The sequence below is a fragment of the Lacerta agilis genome, chromosome 15 (genome assembly GCF_009819535.1).
Source record: "Lacerta agilis isolate rLacAgi1 chromosome 15, rLacAgi1.pri, whole genome shotgun sequence".
Lineage (NCBI taxonomy): Eukaryota > Metazoa > Chordata > Lepidosauria > Squamata > Lacertidae > Lacerta > Lacerta agilis.
Genome location: NC_046326.1, coordinates 26751920 through 26772849, shown reverse-complemented (window position 1 = coordinate 26772849; position 20930 = coordinate 26751920). Strand labels below are relative to the sequence as shown.

At 43.2% G+C, this 20930-nt stretch overlaps 1 protein-coding gene across 7 annotated transcripts in view; it reads right to left on the bottom strand.

The window, feature by feature from the left end:
- Positions 1-3208: 3208 nt before the first annotated feature.
- The window catches only part of APLP2 (amyloid beta precursor like protein 2), a 57432-nt gene continuing 39710 nt past the window's right edge, over positions 3209-20930 (bottom strand). For 2 of the 7 annotated variants that reach the window (XM_033171800.1, XM_033171805.1), the window contains 11 exons: positions 18370-18500; positions 17845-17919; positions 16045-16203; positions 15401-15529; positions 12666-12765; positions 12212-12385; positions 11608-11643; positions 6232-6314; positions 5047-5121; positions 4491-4646; positions 3209-3761 (listed from right to left, as the gene is read on the bottom strand). In XM_033171800.1, the coding sequence (XP_033027691.1) occupies positions 3660-3761; positions 4491-4646; positions 5047-5121; positions 6232-6314; positions 11608-11643; positions 12212-12385; positions 12666-12765; positions 15401-15529; positions 16045-16203; positions 17845-17919; positions 18370-18500 (1220 nt within the window). In that variant the 3' untranslated portion in view covers positions 3209-3659. The remainder of the gene's footprint in view (positions 3762-4490; positions 4647-5046; positions 5122-6231; positions 6315-11607; positions 11644-12211; positions 12386-12665; positions 12766-15400; positions 15530-16044; positions 16204-17844; positions 17920-18369; positions 18501-20930) is intronic. The other 5 variants (XM_033171802.1, XM_033171807.1, XM_033171801.1 and 2 more) reach the window with 3 other exon arrangements.

Sequence of the window (20930 nt, the reverse complement as noted above, 5' to 3'; positions counted from 1 at the left end):
ATCTGAGGGCCAAAGTGTGCACTGGAAAATGTCCTGCTAATGAACTTTGTGGCTATTTTTTTTATTTAAAAAAATACATCAAATCTGATGACCTTTTGAGGACTTTGTGTTTACACTGCATGGGAAATGCAATTTGTAATTAGATTTAGTTGTAAGCAATGGGTTGGATGTCAAGCTGCCCAGTTAAATGAGTGGCAAAACCCTTTAGGCATGATCATTATAAAAAACCACTCTGGAGTCCATTAGAGCTACAGCCACATCTAAAATGGGAGTTGGCCAGATCGTGGTTCTGACTGGTACATTTGATAGTATTGAAATTTCTGCATGCAGTTTATTTCATCTATATGCATATGTGTACATATGTGTATTGCAAATAAAGGGTGGTTTTCTGCAGAGGCTTTTCAAGGGAGCAATCTATATGATGTCTATTGAACATTGATACTTCAGTCACCTTCCACACACGCATTGCAAATATAACAACAGTAGTGTGATATTTACAACTCCCTGGAACATCAACATAATCAAGTATCTTCTAGGCCGCATCAGCACTATCCATTTAAAGCAGTATCATGACATTTTAAACTGTTGTGGCTTCCCCCAAAGGATAAAAGGTAAAGGTAAAGGGACCCCTGACCATCAGGTCCAGTCGTGTCCGACTCTGGGGTTGCGGCGCTCATGTCGCTCTACAGGCCGAGGGAGCCGGCGTTTGTCTGCAGACAGCTTCCGGGTCATGTGGCCAGCATGACAAAGCCGCTTCTGGCGAACCAGAGCAGTACACGGAAACGCCGTTTACGTTCCCACTGGAGCGGTCCCTATTTATCTACTTGCACTTTGACGTGCTTTCGAACTGCTAGGTGGGCAGGAGCTGGGACCGAGCAACAGGAGCTCACCCCGTGGCAGGGATTTGAACTGCCGACCTTCTGATCAGCAAGCCCTAGACTCTGTGGTTTAACCCACAGCGCCACCTGGGATACTGGCAATTTGATGGTGCAGAGCTATAATTTTCAGAGTGGTTTAAAAATCAAGCCCTTTCCCCAGTGAATTCTAGGAACTGTAGCTCGGGGGGGGGGTAGGGGGGTCTCCCAACACTTCTCAGCACGCTGAACAAGCAAGTGAGGGCAAGGAGCAAAAACAGGAGCTGCATCGCTCCTTCCCAGGTCCTGCTGCCACCCCGAGTGAAAATGTGGGCTGGAATGAGAAACCACAAGCACACATTCAAGCACAATGGTAAGTCAAAGTATGGCTTCACTCCTGGTGGTGAAGTAGCAAAAGGTTAAGTGACATATGGTACACAATGTTTGCTCCAAGCACTTGCACACTTGCTTGGCCACACCTAGCCGCAGTTCAGCTTGCAAACCAGGCCTGTGTGTGTACCTGTAAGTGCAAGCATAGAATCTCCATAACGACTATGGCAGAGCCACATAGAAATCCACGGATAGATAGCTTCACTATTAATTTCACAGGACTTCCAGAGGTACAGCATCCTTCTCTTTGGATAACTGAGAAGTTTATTTGGGGACATTTCAGTCTTGTTATAGTTTCGGGGAAGCTTGTGGTTTCGTTCTTTGAACACAGTGTTTTCAGGTATGTTTAATCTATCCTAATCCCCTGGATAATAATACAGTTTAGTCGCACACACAGCTTTGGCATTCTGTTCAAATTTGCCTCTTGGGCGTCTACAGCATTAATCAAACTCCCCCAGAATTGCAGTTAAAGATGCTTTATCTTGGGTGTTTCCAACTGCTCTGTGTCATTCCACTGCTCATGGGAAAGAATAACCCGAGATCAAAATGTCAGGATGACCCAGTGGGTCTTGGTGGGCTCTTGTCACTTTTTTATTCCTTACCAAGCATTAAATTTTGTATTTCTGATTGGTCTAGCAAATTACAGTGCCTTCTGGGAGCAAATCAATTCACAACAGAGCAGCTGCAACTTGGCAACACAGCCATTACAATAAACCCAGCCACTTTGGCACTGCCATTGCTCTGTAAGGAAATGTTAATGAAAAGCTAGAGGAGACCAAGGCAAAGAGCCTCCTCACTCGGTAGCAAGAGACTCTTAACAGTCTTTGAGGTTTATGGCAAACCCAATTTAAAGCTATGGGTTACATTTACAACTTCCCAGAGCTCCGGCTAGAAAATATGGGAGACCACCAGGCACCTTTATGGATAGACACAGGAACCGATCTGGAAGTTAAAGTGTTTATTGATGTGATTCCAACTTTTTACATTCCCCACAGACCACACTAAGGAGTTTGCAGGTTAAGTAAATCTGTGCATAGTGGGAAGAGACATGGTAAGGGATGGAGGGGAAAAGAAAGGTCACAGAAAATAGAAAATAAAATAATACACCACAGGTTACCAGAACCTCCAGAATTTTTTAAAAAAGCTGTGAGCATTAACACCAACTATACAAGCATTACAAAGACATGGTGGTGAACGGATCAGTGTCCGTGACGCTTCACAAATTCCCTTCCCTTCTCCATCGCTCGGACATTATCCCCTCTACCCTCCCTAACCCCACCCATAATGGAGAGCAAAGTGGCAATAATTCATGGGTTCCCCCAAATGCCTGGGCTATTTGCAAGTGTATCAGGTGTCTCCCATTATGAAGAAACACCCATATCAACTCATTTCCTTGGGAAGACACAGCAGCCTCCCTAATCTGTAACGGTCATGATTTGCCATGAAGGTAGTGGGGCCTGGGGTACATTAACAAAGAAGGGCTCTCTTACAATAGTGGCTGCTAAGAGAGGCTGGCTGAGGCAGCAAGGAAAGGATTTGAAGTCGACACGTTACAGGCGTCCAATTCTACAAGGACCAGGTTCAGAAAGGTAGGCAAAGTATGCAATCCCAATCTGCACAAACCAGATCCCAATATTTCACTAAGGCAGAAGCATTTCCTCTCCTTACATCTACAGGGTCTAGAATTTTTGAAAACCAAGCCACACAGCAGCAGAAGAAGACGGGCACAGGTCACTGGCATCTGAGAATTTATATAAGGTTTCCATTATTGTGAAATCGCTTCCCTGGTTATTTATTTATCTCCCAAAGACCCTAAACCCCAATATTTCAATTTTTTGGTGACTTTGGTGAAAACTTTATTTTAAAAAAGGAATACTGCTTTTATATATATATATATATATATATATATATATATATATATATATATATATATATATATATGTATATATAAAAGCCAGAATGACCAAAGAGCCACAAATGTCTTGTTTATACAATGCGGTTGGTACATGACCTTGAATATACAAGTGGTGTATCAGAAATAAAACAACATTTCTCATTTATACAGAGAGTTTGTTATCAGACAATACGACAGCACTGGGATTTTCTCTCATTAGATTAAGTTTCTTAAAAAAAGAAAAAAAAACTACATCTCAAATATCTGCAATAGATCCATTTTCCCATTTAAGGTTTATATATCATATATTGTTATATTATCATTTCCTCACCCATTTAAAAGAATGGAATTTGCAACTCTACAGTAGTAATTAAGTCTTAAATGATCCAGGAGTTCTGAATGTAATATGAAGTCCTCTTCAAGCAAAAGTTGGTCAACAGCTGATCCAAAATACTGGACCATTTTTGGCCCTTCCTACCCTGATCCTTTGCTTGTCAGGGCTGTGGTAGTTTCAACAACTTTTAAATCTGCATCTGCTCCAAGTATTTGTAAGTTGGATTCTCATATCCATGGTTTTGCATCTTATTCAGATGCCGCTCTTCTGGCGTGAGCATCGGGTCAACCTTCAAAGAAGAGAATGAACAGTTAGCAAATAAAGAGGAGGTATGCAAGCATCTTGGGCTAAACCAATTTGTGGGGCCTGTCCCTTAGATAGAATTTACGAGTATTAATCCCTGGATATCAAAACTGAGGTCTTCGTTGCAAGAGATTCAACTTCCATCATCTCCCTAAGAAAAGCAGCCCCAACTCCCGTCTGAATGCTCTTATTGCACATGATCAAGCCAGTGGCTAAAATGACAGTGATTTCCAGTCACTGCTCTGAACCTGATGAATTATATGTTCTCTGCATGTGTGAACCGAGAGGATTTTAGAAGTCCTCTCTCTCTCTCTCTCTCTTTTTTTTTTTTTAAAGCTATACCTTCAGAGAACTGCTTTGAACCACATAAGGCAGGCATGCCCAAAGTCTGTTTCGGGGGCCTAATCCACCAGTCGGTTTAATTCAGCCCCTGTGGCAGTTTATTTCCTGGGGTAAAATCCTAAAAAAAACCTCAACAACTTCAACCCTTAAAAAATCTCAACAACTCTGGGTGGCGCTTTTGTCGGCCCTCACAGCCCTTCACTTCATCAAATCTGGCCCTTTTTGAAAAAAGTTTGGACACCACTGACATAAGGCCACTGACTGCCACATGCTCGTATCAGCAGAGAGCAACTGCTGCCACCCCATTCCCCCACCCAGCAGGCTGATCCAATCCCCCCCCCTCAGAAGCGATGCATCTTGTGGCCCTTCTCACCTCTACGATCCCATGGCTGATGGTTCCATACTGCCTCTTCCTCAGCATCACCAAGCTGATGACGATGACTGTGGCTATGGCAACAGCGATCACCAGGAGACCAATGAGAGCGCTGCTGCTGAAGCTGAAGTCGTCACGGAGCGCATTGTCGCTTTCCTGCACGGGAAGAAAGTGATGTGGAGGGGCTGAGAGCTGGAAATGAACATGACTAAACTAGCTCGGGAGGCACCTTCCTTTGGCCAACTGCCACAGCAAGCATGAGATGCGCCTGGTCATGGTCTTTCCCTAATCCCTCACACTGTGATCTGGCTGGTGGGGGGCACCTTGCAAAACACCTTCTCAGATAATGCGACACACACATGGGACCTCTTCTGCTTACGTGTCTCCTACGTGGCCCATAACAAAATGTTTCTTCCAGGAAACTCTGGGCCTACTGCTCTTTGCAACGCTCATGGCATATTCAGAACTAGAAGAGGTATACACAGTGCTACTTAACACCAAGGTCAGTGTATGAAGTCCCCTAACAGCAAGCCTGGGGTGGTGGCTATATACATACCGGCTCATCCACCAGTCCACCGACTCGCTCAGGATTGAAAATCATTTCCTTCACATCAAGGGTTTCATCAATTACCTGAAAACAGTCATGAAGGAATTTTACACAAGGAGCTAATGACAGAAAGAAGGAATACTGGGCAGGGGTGTGCATAAAAAAATCACCTTGGGTTTGCAAAAAGGAGTGGCTTCTACTAAACTAATAGCTAGCAAAACTCTGCTAAGTCATTACACCCGTCTCTCTGGCTAAGGTTTCATGTGCTTAGCAAAACCCTACTAGCTTCCAGGGCTAAAAACCAATAAAAGAAGGCATCAAACACACAAACGCAAGAGAAAGGAATCTGGCCCACTAACTATGGTGGCTATGCACCACATATTCAGTGTGAAGGAGGCGCACAGACATACAATTACATGTACACAGGGACTCCTCTGCTCAAGCAGGAATCCTGGCTAATCAGGCCTCCTGTTCCCAAATAGAAGTCCCTATGTGTGTGCATGCAGGGCTCCTTCACACTAAATATGCATGGCTGCCAGGGATGCCCAGCATGATGCTAGTACAGCAGTCAGCAAGATGTAGGAAGGTTCAAGTGACTATTTCTATCTATCTGTCTATCTATCTATCTATCTATCTTGTTAGGTTATATTTAAAACTTTCCCTGGTGGTGGAGAATACTTGTGATGCTACATAGATGTCAGTGGGCTACATTTTAGTAGAATAAGCCTGGTTTGCATTCCATCAACCGGAAAAAGTAATTTGCCTCCGAACAAGCTTCTATTTACAGTTTTCAACAAGGATGTAGACAGGAGGTGCAAACACAGAGTTAATCTCAGCATCAGCTCTAAACACTACAGCCTGCTACACTTGACAGAAGATGCTGCCACTCAAAATAGCTGACAAATCTGTCGGTGGAGCCTGTGCCAAAGCATCAAAGGGTTCTGTTCCACCTCCCACATCCATAAAGCTGTCCAGGGCGAGGATGCTAGCTCTGCTTCCCTCACACTCCTACCCTTCCGTCTCTGACACATGCGGGAAGCCTGCAGGAGCTGCAAGTCGGTAATCTGCGCCTCCCCTGCACCATATGGAATGAGTCTAGTGACTATCAAGCAAGCAGCGGGCGACATGAAAGCAAGCCACATCTCAGGCTCCATGTTTTCTGCAAAATAAAAATAAAAATGCAAAAGGACGTACCACATTCTCGTCCAGCTTGTTCTTGCTGTTGATTACTTTCTCTTCTGCCCCAATCAGTCCATCCAGGTCAGCCATGCCAGATCCTGTGCAGAAGAAACAAAAGGAGGCGATCAGACAATGGAAAAGGCCATTTTGTCCTGTCTGTATGGCACCCGGTCTGTATGGCACACTACGATTCCTAGCTTCTTGTATATATACATATTATTAGATCTCCTTATTATGCACTTGTTAGAAGGACACCAAAGTGTTATGCTAGCAAGACAAACAATGAGAAGGGGGGGAGGGGCTGGCAAATGGGGGAAACATGATGGAAGTTTTTTCCAGAAGGTTCAAGCACATACCCATTCTACAGTCAGCTAGTATGATATGGCACAAAGCAATGGGGGTCCTGGGGAGATGTCCCTAGAGGCTGCTATAAATGCCCCATGAAACCAGGATGTGAGCCAGCATGCAAGAGATATTCTTGCCACAGCAAAGTCAGCACTGTCCCTTTGAAAAGCCTGCACATCAGCAACTAACCAAGGAATGAGCCTCAAAGTCATTCCAAACAGCTCACCCACTGAGCAAACTTAATGAGTTCCTGTCCTGTGTCTGGCTCAAGTCCAGAATCAATTTTGAGGGAGGAGCAAATGAAGTTCCAAATATCAGTCAGCCTGTTCCCAATGAAACACTCCATGTGATAATGGAGGAGGATATCAACAAGCCCGCTCTGCATTTCCATTAAGACCTGAGCTTTCATACATTGATTGGGAGGAATAGCAGAAGAGACTGATGCAACAGTCAAACCTCTTTAGTCACAAAGAGCACCTGATATCTGAATATTGCAAAATGTCAGCATGCATTATGGGTTTGCAGAAGGATCCAAGGTAGCCACTGGATTCTTCTGAGATGCTCCACATATCCAAATTTTGCTTCGCAAGGTGCGAAGGAAATACAATATACACCAGTTAAACACTTCATAACTGATTGCACGTCTTGCCCTACCATTTGTTCATGTATTCTGTTCGCAAGGTTCTTTGAGGGCACGTGAATGATAAATTGTGTTTTGGGGCATCTGTCACAGTGACTTTCTTTTGTTTTCACTGCCTGAAAATGCCAAATAGTGGCGCAGTCACATTTTGCCTACAGCACGTGGGCAGGTTAGACATCGTATAGGATGCCGACACCAAAGGAAGTCTAAAAACAGCAAGCAGAAAGAGATGAAGCATTGTGGTGGGGGACTGATCCTGCATCAAGGGTGCCAAGTAAACTGACACAGCTCCCTTTGTGCCTATGAAATGAAAGCTGATCTGTTCCATCTGCTGGTGACACGTTAGATCATTTTAAAAGGCAAACACCTTCGTGGTTCAAGTACAGTAAGCCTGCAAACTTACATAGGGGCTACATTCTGGGAAGCGCACCTAAAGCCAAAAAGTCACGTATAGTGAAAACACATTGGGTTCAATGGTGGGTGGGTTTGCAAAAGTTGTTCCCCCCCCTTTCCAATTTTTGTTATTTTTAGCTATGCACATAAAGCTGAATGTGCACGAGTTAAGTGTGTTTAAGTTGCAGGCTCACTGTATTCTGCTCATCAGGCAGGCATAGGACGATAGGCACACTGAGATATGCTCAAACGAGGAAGACAATACATGTCAAGATGCAGAACATGGCAACTGGCAAAATGTCATGGTCACGAAAGCCAGCACAGATGGGGCACTCGGTGTCAATGCATCTTGCTTGTAACACATCCCTATGACTAAGGTTTGGGCTACCAGATCGCTCTTGGCCAAGATCAGGAAAGGCTATCTGTAAGAGGGGATACAGAGACCTATGCAAGTGCTACAAAGCCAGCCCTAACTGACCGCAGCTCTTTGCCACTGTGAAGGAAACTGTTTTAGAAAAATCCATCTTGGCTAACTGTTGTGACATACCATATTTTTCGCTCCATAGGGCGCACCTCATTTTCAGAGGAGGAAACAAGACAAAAAATATTTTTCTGGTTTTCCTCCTCTAAAAGCCCTGTTGTTTTTTTTAGGATCAGCTAAACGTTGTGCAGCTTTTTTGCAACGGGAAAAGCCCTGTTTTTTTGAGGACCAGCTAAAAGTTTTGCAGCTTTTTTTGCAAAGGGGGAAAAGCAAAGAGGAAAAGCCCCATTTTTATGGGGTTCAACTCACATTTCTGAAAAATCTTAAGGAAAGGGAGCCGTTTCTACTGTTTCCAGACAGATAATCTAATCAGCCAGTCACATGTCACTGGGGAAACAAACAACCTTCCTCTGCAGCACATTCAACAAATGAGGCCTGGGCAAGGGGGCAGGGCCGAAAGGGAGCCGGGACTCTTATCTCTCTCCCGATCTCTTGCTGATCAGCTGCTGAGTGGGGTCCTTTCAACACCCCCTTTTCTCTTTGTAAAATTAAAAGCACAATCTGCTTTTGGCCCCTGGGCAATTCAGCTCCAGGGACCGCCATTCGCTCCATAAGACACACAGGTATTTCCCCTTACTTTTTAGGAGGAAAAAAGTGTGTCTTATGGAGCGAAAAATACGGTACTTCACAAAGTGAACGTAAGCCATGCCAGCTTCCAAAATGATATATAAATACAAGTACACAGCTATATTCGTGTCACATAATACATTGTCAATTTGCAGGTGTGATCAAGAAGTTTGCAGGTTTATCTGGGGGGTTATAAATGTCTGGCGTTAATGTCACACCATTGATCAATATAAAATTATTTTCCAAAAACAGTATCGTTGTTGACATTTCTATTCCCCCTTTCCTCCAAGGAACTCAAAGTGGCATGCATAATTCTCATCTTCCCCATTTATGGCTGAGCAAGGATTTACACTGTGTAACCTTTTCAAGTGAACTACTTATGTACATTTATTTAAAGAGATGCTAAAGGATTTCAAATTACACTGTGGACATGCACGTGCCTTGTTCTGTCTCTATTGTCTATATGCATCCATTTTATATTTACATTTGCCATCTACTTCTACTGGGACCTCACCAACACCTTTAGGAACATTTTCTTGAAACTGAGAATATTAGTTTTTAAGGAAATAGTGAAAATATTAAAACCCATTTATTTAAAGCTGGAGTACATGTGAAGAGATATCCATATCAGAATCTATTTATTTATTTTTTCTTTTTCTTTCTTTTTTGCATAAGCACTGAATTGGTTGCAGAAAATTGGTTGCATTTAAACCAAAGTGCTTGATTTGGTCAAAGAACCCAACTCACTTGTTCCACTAAAAGCAATCCATGACAAATTATCTGATTTTGCTGCCTCTGCCTAAGTTGCTCAGGAAATGCTATTTCAGATTCCAACCACGCTCCAGGAAGTCCACCTTGCTCACTAAGCCTGGTAGCTTTTTGGCGTGAAAGTCAATCATTGATATTTTTTAAAGACTTTCAGTCTAACCATTCCAGGTTAGTCAACCTCAGGCCTTTATCTGGCACTTCCAGATCTCAGGAGCCAGCACAGCAAAGGCTTCGGGCAGGGAATTCGGCAGCTAAGACAGGTACCATTAGATAGTTCTGCACCATTTAACAGCCTTAAGTGGAATAGTTGTTGGAGGAAAAGCTCTTTAGATCTCACATACATCTCTGGGTAAAAAGCAGTGCTAGCTGGCAGGCACTGTGCTAAAAAAATAAATAAAACAGGAAGGGCAGGCAGAAATAAATACACCACAGTTCACAGCTGCCTCAACTCAGCTGAGAATGGACCGCAAAATGTTCTGTTTCCTCTTGGTTTGGGTCAGCCGTGTTTGCCCAGTGAGGTGAAGCTCACTCCAGGGCAGTTATGAAGACAGAACAAATCAGTTTCAAGGGACAAGAGCTTCAACTGTATTCAGGGTTTGGAGATGGCGATGGGCTGGATGTGGGCCAATAAATTGAGGCTGGATTCAGGTAAGACAGGGGTGTTATATTTGCAAGGAAACGGCTTGCTCTGTTGCAGGGTTGCTGCCCACAAGGAGGAGCAGGAGCACAGCCTGCAAGAACTCCTCAATCCATCATTTGTTGCTGGAGGCTCGGGTGGCCTTGTTGGATAGGAGAGTCTATTTCTAGCTCCAGCTGATACACCAGCTCCTGCTCTTTTTGCACAGGAATGACTAGGCCACTGGATTCCATGCTCTGGTGACCTCCAGATCAGACTATTACAATGTATTCTATGAGGGACTGCCCTTGAAGTTGGTCTAAAGCAGAACACCAGTGCTAGCTAAGGCAGCTCTCAGAATTAGCATAACCCTTTTCCTGAAGCAGCTGCACCGGTTGCTTATTCATGTCGAAACTTGATTCAAGGAGCATGAGACTTGCTAAGATTTTTGTAGTAGCTTCAGAGTCAGCAATTATAAAACAAAGCCTGATACACTATAGAAAAGACTAAAGAGTGTCAGTCCTTAATACCACTATGAGGTGCTGAAATGCAACATAGCCCACATTGAGAAGAGGACAACCTCTAAACAGTTGTTGCACCTTTTGTTTAAAAAGAAGCTTTTGCTACAAAGCAGGACTTGGAACATAAATCAGTAAAAAACAAACACACAAGAAGAGAAACTGAGGAAAGGATCCTGCACATGGGTCTCCAACCCCAATGAAGGAAGGCTTATGGAATTTGCAACTGTGTGCATTTTGGCAAATATGCCTTGTCCATTGGAAACACTGTGGGTCAACCCGCCTTGCAAGGTATTTCATATGGAGTAGCAGCATTCTGTCTTTCTGTACAGAGTAGTTACAGGTGGGTAGCCGTGCTGGTCTGCCATAGTCGAAACAAAATAGAAAATTCTTTCCAGTAGCACCTTAGAGACCAACTGAGTTTGTTCTTGGTATGAGCTTTCTGAAGAAGTGTGCATGCACACGAAAGCTCATACCAAGAACAAACTCAGTTGGTCTCTAAGGTGCTACTGGAAAGAATTTTCTATTTTGTTTGTACAGAGTAGGACATTCAAAATGTAAGATACCATATTTTAACCTGCAGAATTCCAAAAGATCTGCCCAACTCAAGCCTCGCCATTCCGCAGAACAGATGGGAAAGGGCTATTAAAATAAAACTGACCCAAGTAGCTCTAAAAACAAACTGATTAGCATTCGCAGCACTATGCTACTACCAATGCTAGAGAACACCAAACTCTCATATCTAAAGCCAGTATTACATTGTTACCAACACTGTATTGTATACCATTTACCATGACTGGAACATTAGTCAACTAATCAGGGGCAGCCATAACTGACTCATTCTGCACAGGGGGTGGCTACTTTAATCTCTGAAGCTTTGTATCAGCAGAAGGGAGGGAGGTGGAAGTTGATGTTATGAAACTAAAAGCAAAAACTATCAGAACACACTGGAAAGGCAGGGGGCATGACAGAAGGCGTTTTGAGGGATCAGCTTAGAACCAACCTTTTTTCACTGGATGGTACAAATCCGGCTGAGAATCTATAGCAGGCGGGAAAACACAAGAACAAAAAAAAAAAATAGCAGAGAAAGGAGATTAAGAGGAGAGAAAAGAAAAAGGCTTGTGTACGATTTCTAACTCAGATCCTGGGCAACATTTAGATTGGCGATTAATAGCAAGTTCTAGCTTCTTTTGTTTTATTCCAACGTTTGAACACCAGAAAGCAAGCAACAGGTGCAATGAAATTGAGCTTGGGCTAAGGGCCCTAATGAAAGAAAATGGGAATTAATTCACAGCCAAGCTTCAAAATAAAATAAGCATCCGGGGAAGAAAGCAAAGCTAGATCATTATTGCATTGTCATGTGCTCAAATTAAAATCAGAATACTAAACTTAAAAAGGAATATAGAATTGGAGCGCCTCAACATGACAACATCTGACACAATTAGAAACCAGTTGCCTACTTGCTCTTTTGTCGGGAGCTACTTTTAAAGCAGCTCTGGCATGAAAAATATCCAGAATAAAAGTAAGGACAAGTATGTTAACCTGGGTAGCTGATCTATGGTGTCAGCTCAGGCCAGATACAGCAGCACTTTCACAATTCTACATACCTTCATTTTCCAATGAGGCTGGGAAAGTTTTCACCTGGAATGGGCGGAAGGGCTTGCCATCAAAAAGGGGAGACTCTTCACTCTCTTCGGAGCTCACATGGACGTCCACGGGGGATTCGGAGATGGAAGATGTAAACTGGTCCATGTCAGCCCGCTGCTCTTGAAGGAGCTCATCTGTAAGCAGTAGTGCTCAGTTAGTTAGAAAGTGTTGTCCTATGAAGATGTTTCCAAGAAACTCAACACAACCTCTGGAATTTGAGTCAGGATTATTTTCATTTGTCTATGGAGGAAATGATTTGCTAGATACTCGGGGTTGAACCTTTCACAAGTATATACTTGGTTTGCACTGCTATTTTGTTGTTGTTGTTGTTGATGATGATCTCAGGTGCCAAAATGCTTTGGTGCTTTTGGCGAACTAGCTTAGGGATCGTAAAAAGAGGTCAAAGGTACTAACCAATCTCACTTTGGATTTCTTCTGCCACATAAGGTACCTTGTAGAGCAGGGACAGACTTTGATTCATTCTCTCTTCAATCACATGGAGATGCGTCATTACCTACCAAGAGAGAGGGCAGAGTTCACAAAGAGTATCAATTCTATTTTTACTTAAACAAGTAAGTCTGCTCTAGAGATAAAGAGTTGTAGAATCCTCATATTTGCTGCCATTGGCTACTAGCCATGATGGCTATATTCCACCTCCACTGTCAGAGGCAGCTTCTGGGATTCACAAGCGGGGAGAGTGCTCTTGCACTCAAATCCTGCATTTGGGCTCTCCAGAAGTTTCTGGTTTACTGTATTCTGTATGGTAGATGTTTAAGTTTACTGTATTCTGCTGGACTGGGTGGGCCTTTGTCCTAATCCAGGAGGGCTGTTCTTAATCTTTACATAAAAAGATACTACACAACCTCATAAATGCAGTCTTAAACGGAATGGCAAAAACCTAACTGTCATATCGCATCAGGCCAGTGCATCTGCCCAGAATACTGTTTCTAGGCAGATGGCACACAAATATCTCTGGAACAGCATAAGTATGGCAGGAAAGGAATCATGATCTCTATTTGTCTCATCATCTGATATTCAAGGCAGCTAACTCAGCCATTTAATAGGGCACACACTTGGAATATTTTTAAGCAATCTAAGCTAGTGTTCATCACATGCTGTAACTGAGGAACCCATACGATAACTATGCGCTGTGCGAAGCAATGCTTTCACCTGTAGGTCACCTTAATTGGGCAACCCAGGCATTGGGTTTCACCCTAATATAAGATCTCTACAGTGAGAAAAGACCCAGTTTCCCTGCAATTAAAGCCATAACCCTGAGAACCTCAGAAGTTTGTCCAGTTGGGTGTCTGGCAAGGGAAGACTCCTTCCAGACCCAGCAATAATTTCTATTATGTAGCAGAAGAAAAATTTGCATGAATCTATGCATGGCTCTATATAGATCTGAAGGGTCATGCTTATGCTTCCAATACAACTAGCATAAAATAATACTCGCCCATAGTACATTACCCTAAGCAACAGCTTTTTCAGGAGAGGTTACGTAGTTTAACAGCACTTTGTTCAAAGCAGAGGCAGTAACATTCTCTTACAATGCTGGCCTTTGTTCAGGGAGACTTGCCTGGACAAAATGGCCGGGTGTGGTTTCATATCTACAACCCAGGTTCCTGTTTCTGTACACAGGCACAACCTTTCCCACTGGTTTCTTGAATTTATGGCTACCATGTATTTGACCTGCAGAGGGTGCTGCACATTAACGGATTCTACGGAGCTGATACGGAATGCATTAATATGGATAACCAAGCTGGAACACTAATGAACTGCTTCTTATGGTCTGAAGTGTATCTGACTTTTAAAGGGAAGAAGGAAAGCAATTTAATTTGCCATGTGGCAGCCTGTCAATCTCCTGGATCGATCGAGGAGCTTGACATGAATCCAAAATGTAAGGAATCAAAAGGGATCACCCATGTCCCTTGCATGTCAATTGGTCAACGACACAGCCTGCCCATCGTGGCCTAAGCCTCCTGTTCACAAGCAGGGACACTGCTCAATCAAGTGAGCTGGCTGTGTGAAGACAGGACTCCATCCCCTGAGAAGACAAGTCTGCATGACACAAAAGGTATCTGAGTAGGATGGGCCAAAACTAAAGAACAGGGAAACATCTGTCAGTCAAATGACTAAAGGGAACACATTCAGAAAACTCCCCAGCACTGGAGAGTACAAATGTGCAGCACGGATTTCAGCATTACCAAACTAAGCAATCTAAGCAAATGGGAAAGCATATTCCACTGCTGCTGGGTGAAATTGGGTTCATGCTCCAGTCCTGCTTCTCGAGCAGACAATGCAAGTTACTGAATTCAACGCAAAATAACCACTTATCACCTTTGGCAGCTCTTTTCTTTGAAAGAACATCATTTGGCAGAGCTCAGAAGCAGCGCTGTCTAGCAGGAAGGCGCCCATCTTACAGAAAACTGGCTTCCAGCTCTGCTAGTGACCTTGTTTGACCTTGGCAAGGCCTTCTAATGCCTTCCCTTTTTTCCTTCTCACTCTCTCAGTCACAAGGAAGACAATCCTGACAATTTAAAACAGGAACGCAAAACTGCTCAGAGAGGTAGCTTGGTGGATAATGCATGAGAGAGTTGTTACAATTTCCTTTTCCTATATTGAAAAGAGTGAGGAAAATTTGCTCCTCAAAAACGAAGCCTCGGGTAAGCGATCAAATGCTTCTATGCTTTGCCTCAAGACTCAAGCTATACTTCTGCTAAGAAGGGGAGAAGGTTTCAGCAAGTAGTAAAAGCAAAAGACGCATGAGAAATCCAAGAAAGTGATTACAGTCAACAAGCCGGCAGGACAAGCGCAGAAGACAGTATGGGCACAACAAAACAAATGATGCATCAGGGATGGGTGCCGTCAGCTCAAGAAGTTGCCATGTTTCATATATGTTCCAGCTGGCACCCAAAAGTAACCCACCCCAGCTGTGTTAACTCTGGTTAATGTAAATAGGCACTATTTTTGTTTAACAGGCATATACATCCCAGGTTAATACCAAAAACACACAGAAGGACTATAGTTCATTGTGATGTCCAAACCAGCTCAAAATCTGCACATTTAGGCAGAAGAGATAAACTGCAACACCCAGCTAGGAGTGGGTCTTAAAACGTTAGACAAAATGTTTCCCAGGGCTGACTCTGTACCTGCGATTTCATCTGCGCTGCCTTTTCTGGATCAACAGCCAAAACATGCTGGTAATGGCGGATCGTGTGCAGGCGGTCTTTGTTCTCTGCCCGGACGTAACGCTTCAGGGCTTGCAGGATACGGTGAGGCTGCAGAAGTTAAACCAAACCGGTGAGCCAATAGAGAATGGAAGAATGTCCAGTGATTTCAACTGTGCCCCTTAAGGTCCATCTGCTTTATATGAAAAGCAAGCCAAGGCACACTTAAAATATTGTGATATAGCGAGCACAAGACACATGAGCTGCTGCAGCACCACAGGCAAGAAGCTGGAGCTAGGCCAGGCAAGACATATCTGGACAGGATTCAGATTTATAGGAAAATTCAGCAGCCATTATACCATAGCTGTCAACTTTTCCCTTTTCTTGGGAGGAATCCTATTCGGAATAAGGGAATTTCCCTTTAAAAAAGGGGAAAGTTGACAGCTATGCATTATACTAATGCTATACACCCAGAATGTCTGCCTTAAAGCTGCTCTATCAATTATTGCCTCTCTTCCCACCCACCCACCCTTTTCTTCCACTAGCTGTCAATGTTTGCACTTCTTCCAGACACTCCTGGCCTTCCCTTTAATGCATGTACTCGAAACATTCCAAGGGGAACGTACCCGCGGAGAATCAGTCTGCAGAGCAACTAGGTAATTTTCCAGGGCAATGCGACGGCGGTCATCCAGCATGGCTTCCACACGAGCGAGATGAGTCTCCACGAGCTGCTGCTTCTCACTGGCTGCTTCCTTCTCTAGAGATTTCGCCATTGCCTGGAATCGCTGCAGAAGGAAAATGGTGCAGTAACGCATGTTAACAGGTGGCAAAGAGATTAATTACTGCTATTCTGATTAGCTACTTTCAGATGCATTTAGTCAGACAGCACCTGAAACACGCCTGGGAGACAGATTTGGCTTCTTCTATACCATGGTATGTGTATTCTGCATGGTCTTTGCTACTTAGTCCAAAACTGGTTTGGAGCAGAAAATGCAAAAAACCTTGCAGTCAGTTGAACAGGAGCAGTACTGACCCTGGATAATGTAACACTGCAGTCACTCTCGGGATACAGAGTTGAATAACTATTTTAGTACTGGTGACCATTTGCCTATTTGGTGGCAGCAAACAGGTTGAGGGCTTGCCAAAAGCCTGTCAATGGCTCAATTCAAATATAGTCCGAAGCCGAACCATGGCTTAGTGTGAATGTACAGACTCTCAGAGAGGAGGTGGTGGTCACAACATTGGAGAAGCAGAACAGCCACTTTCTCCTCTCCAGGAACCCATGCATTTCTGCTAAGGCGCTGTTTTCAAGACCCTGTCTCTACCAGCTGGGAAGGAGAAGAAAGATGGGGTAGGCCAGAAAATCCATCCGAATATCACTACCTGGCAGCCCTGCTGACCTTGAGGTCCATATTTGGTTAAATTGGAAATATTAATCTATGTTGCTGCAAGTTTGTTTGTTTGCCATATAACTGAATTGTTTAGTTGCTTATTTGTCCTGTTTATATGATTTTGTAATTTTTGTATATTGTTTCTCTCTGTTCATTTTTATTAATGTGTTCTCTGCTCTGGGATTGAAAACATTCAATGAAGAGTGGGCTATAAATACTGTAAATAAATAATGTCTGAACTGAGGGTCCAGCGCCTTAACTACTTCCTAAGGTTCCAAACCTCAACCTTACAATCCTTCAGGATGAAGTGACTGAACAGTTTAATTTTAGAAGAATAGGAGGCTGGTGGTTTTTTTGCTTGTAGCCTGTATGAAACTTTGCATTTTTATAAGGCTAAATTAGAAAAAAATGGCATTTTGTGATTTTCTGCCATGAAGAGAAAACAAATTTGCTTATGCCACTGCAAACCAATTTAAAGGCAATAAAGGCAAACACAATTTTAAAAAGATAATAGAAGAAAATCAATTTGGAATTGTTCATTTGCAAACCATTCTGTTCTCTACATGTTTCTCGGCTGGTATGAATCAACTTCCAGGACACAACTAACGAAAAGCCACAGCAGATTTTATTCTCAAAACTATTTTACCAGGAAGGTGGTTTCCTCATCCTTGTGGCTTTCCCCCAGTTTTGAACAAATAAGATCTGTGGGTTCTTCAAATGGGCCACATCTGAGCAGTCTCAGCTGAAGCAAACATGGCTGGTTTTCTATAGTTCTATTTTGGCAAGCCACCGACATGCTCAGTGGTTGATTTCATCTTCTCCTACCAGTCAGAGGAGCAGTGGGTACTAAGGAGCACTGAATCCAAGAATGGAAAAATAACCCCATGAATGAGAAACGAGACATCCCTAGATCAACAGCTAGATGGCAAAAACAATTTAAGTTTGTGGTCTTATTCCGACTGTTGGGAAACTATAAAAGCCACCCATCCATTCATGCCCTGGGACAGAACAACCCACTTCACTCCAATAGTTTACCTGCATGAGAGTTTGCCTCTCAGCCTTCGGGAGATTCTTAGCCTGGCGCTCTGCTTCTTCCCATTCCTTCTTCACCTAAACAGGTCAGAAAGACACACAAATCTGGTCCATGAGGACAAGCGTGGCTGATCCACATGTAACACACCAAGTTCATTTAGGTTATTTAATATACCACTCAATACAATTTCCACAGCTGTTTCCAATATAAAGATATTTAAAAAAAACAAAAACAAAAAACAAAAAGACCAAAAACTATTTGTTAAAGGTTGAACAGAAAGCTGCAGAGAAAAATTCCTGTTGTGGAAAGACAATTCTAATTTAGGCTCTCAAGGGAGCAATTTGGCTTGGAGGGTTTACTGCTTTTACTATCCAAAAAGATAGCTTAAAAAATAATAATGCTTGGCCTAACTAAAAAGCAAAAGCCTGAGGTCGATGGCTTGGAGACAGCTGGCTAGCCACAACGAGGTTGCAGAGTTGAATTTGTAGAACAAGGGCAGCCCTGCTACAGTTTAAGAGGAGGCTCACCCGATCCATGCGGTTGTGATGTCGAACCTCTAGCTGTTCTTTTGCTTTCTGGAAACGGGCATGCTCATTGTCGTCAGCTGGTGTTTCAAAGTAGACATCCACATCATCAGTAGGCACAGGAGTAGGAGGAACTGGGGAAATGACAGAAGACAGGACCCGCTGTGTCAATGGCCCTGGATCAGTCAGCTGCTGCTGCAACTAAGGGTGCCAGGGCAGGGGGGAACATGCTGCCAGTGGTTCCCCTCTCAGAAACAGGCTTTAACAATCCCTTCCAGAACTCCTTTCTTGCTTCTATCAATTGCCAATTTTCTACAGCACCTCACACGGTATTACGGGAAGACAAGTAACATACTGGGATATCTCTAAAACCACCCCATTCTCCAACAGTAGGCAAGTATTATGCAGGATCAGTAACCAAAGCATTGCTTAGAAAGCTGCTTTTAATCTCGCAAGAGGTTTATGCAAGGCTGCATACATTTGTTGCTCAGTGAAACTACCCACAGATTGTTAGTGCAGAGATGTCCAGATTTTTCAGATATTCAGTCCCCAAGGAGAGATTTACACACTTCAAACTTCATTTACCCCCAGTAGCATTATCAGGTGATATGCCCCCCCCCTCTCTCTCTCACACACACACACACAGAGAGAGAGAGAGAGAGAGAGAGAGAGAGAGAGAGAGAGAGCGCTATGCAGCACAAAGAGGCATAGTAAAAACATTGAATTGTGCAGCAAATTGGACAGCTTTTCAAAGTGGAAAGGATGATACTAGACCATATTTGTGCCATTAGGACTTTCCTAACAGTTGTCCAAGTCAATGCTATTGTCTTTAAGTGACAGGTTGTCGTTTATGCCTTTTCCAGGTTATTGCTGGGGCATGGTCTGCATCCAGACCCATTCTGAAGCAAAGAGCAATTAGTGTTAGGAATCATCAAACCATCTAGGACCAGGAAGAAGAAGAAGAAGAAGAAGAAGAAGAAGAAGAAGAAGAAGAAGAAGAAGAAGAAGAAGAAGAAGAGTTTGGATTTGATATCCCGCTTTTCACTACCCGAAGGAGTCTCAAAGCAGCTAACATTCTCCTTTCCCTTCCTCCCCCACAACAAACACTCTGTGAGGAGAGTGGGGCTGAGAGACTTCAAAGAAGTGTGACTAGCCCAAGGTCACCCAGCAGCTGCATGTGGAGGAGTGGAGACACGAACCCAGTTCCCCAAATTACGAGTCTACCACTCTTAAGGATATCTGAAGGACTGCTGTCTCTCCTATAAACCTGCTTCTGTGCAGAGATCAATGGTCCTGCTCCTGGTGCCCATGCTATCTGAACAAATACAGTGACCGTGGACAGGACTTTTTCCTGTTGTTGCAACCAATGCTTGCATTCCAGAGTTTGAATTCCGATATCCCCCCCCCCCCCGATGACAAACAGAATTATATCTACTTGGGCTTCTATCTTCTTCCTCCAGAAGCATTTTAAGCTAATCTCAAAATATTGTTGTTCAATTATTTGGTTAGCTGCCTTGCATACATTTGGTAAAAAGATGGGGTACTAATGTTTTAAGGAAATAAAAATATATTTTAAGTAAATGAGAGCCATCACTCAATATCTATGCAAGAATTGAGTTCATCACAAATCCTGATCATCTGGATCAATCCATTTTGAAGTCAATAAATCTCATATCAAATTGAACTGCTTTCAGGTGAAAGATTTTGTTCATAGAACTGCACATTTCATCTAATACCTTGTATAAAGCCCTGAGGGGGAGTCGCAACACAGCACTTGAACCCACAACATTTTTAGTTCAACATGGTAAGCATTAAGTGAAACAGTTGCAAGACAGCACACATTGCACATGTAAAAAGGCATTCTCTCTCTCTGCAGATGGAAGCCAAGACTGGATGTGTCACATACTGTTTAGTGTTTCTGAATCAGGCTTTGATATGGAGGCTCCAATTTCCACCCCCAAATCCTTCTCGGATGGGATGAACTTTTGTCCAAAAAGCTCCTGACATCCGCATCTTTTATTCCACCACTTCAATCAGATCAACCTAATCAAAAGCATTTGCATGGAACCCATTTTGTAAACAGGATTACTGCTGTATAGACAGACTGCCAAGCCCTAGAAAGCACAAAAAAGCCTTTCAAAAGGCCTCTGCAACAGCCAAAAAGGAAAGTGCTGGAATTTGACAATAACTTAATTTTGGGGGGATATTTTATTGTGAGAGCAGGCAAAAGCCTCAAGCTATCAAACAGAGTCATCAAGCTGTAGCTCATATTTCTAATGGTGCAGAAAATGAAGCAGTATCTTCCATTCAAAAAAGGGGGGGGAGTACCAGTGTGCATCTCATACCAGTAGCTACATATGAAGGAAGTGTTTGAAAGCATGCAGGATTTCCATGGGAAGGGAGTAAGAAAGGAGGTCGGCTGAGGTGAACAAGGGCAGCAGTTTTAACAAACAAAAATGTTCAATTCCAACTACAAAAATCAGAAAGGGATCAATTGAGCCTTCATTGACCTTGCAAAGGTGAGATGCGTTTAGAGAAGCAGACCAGTGTGTGAAGGGGAAGCC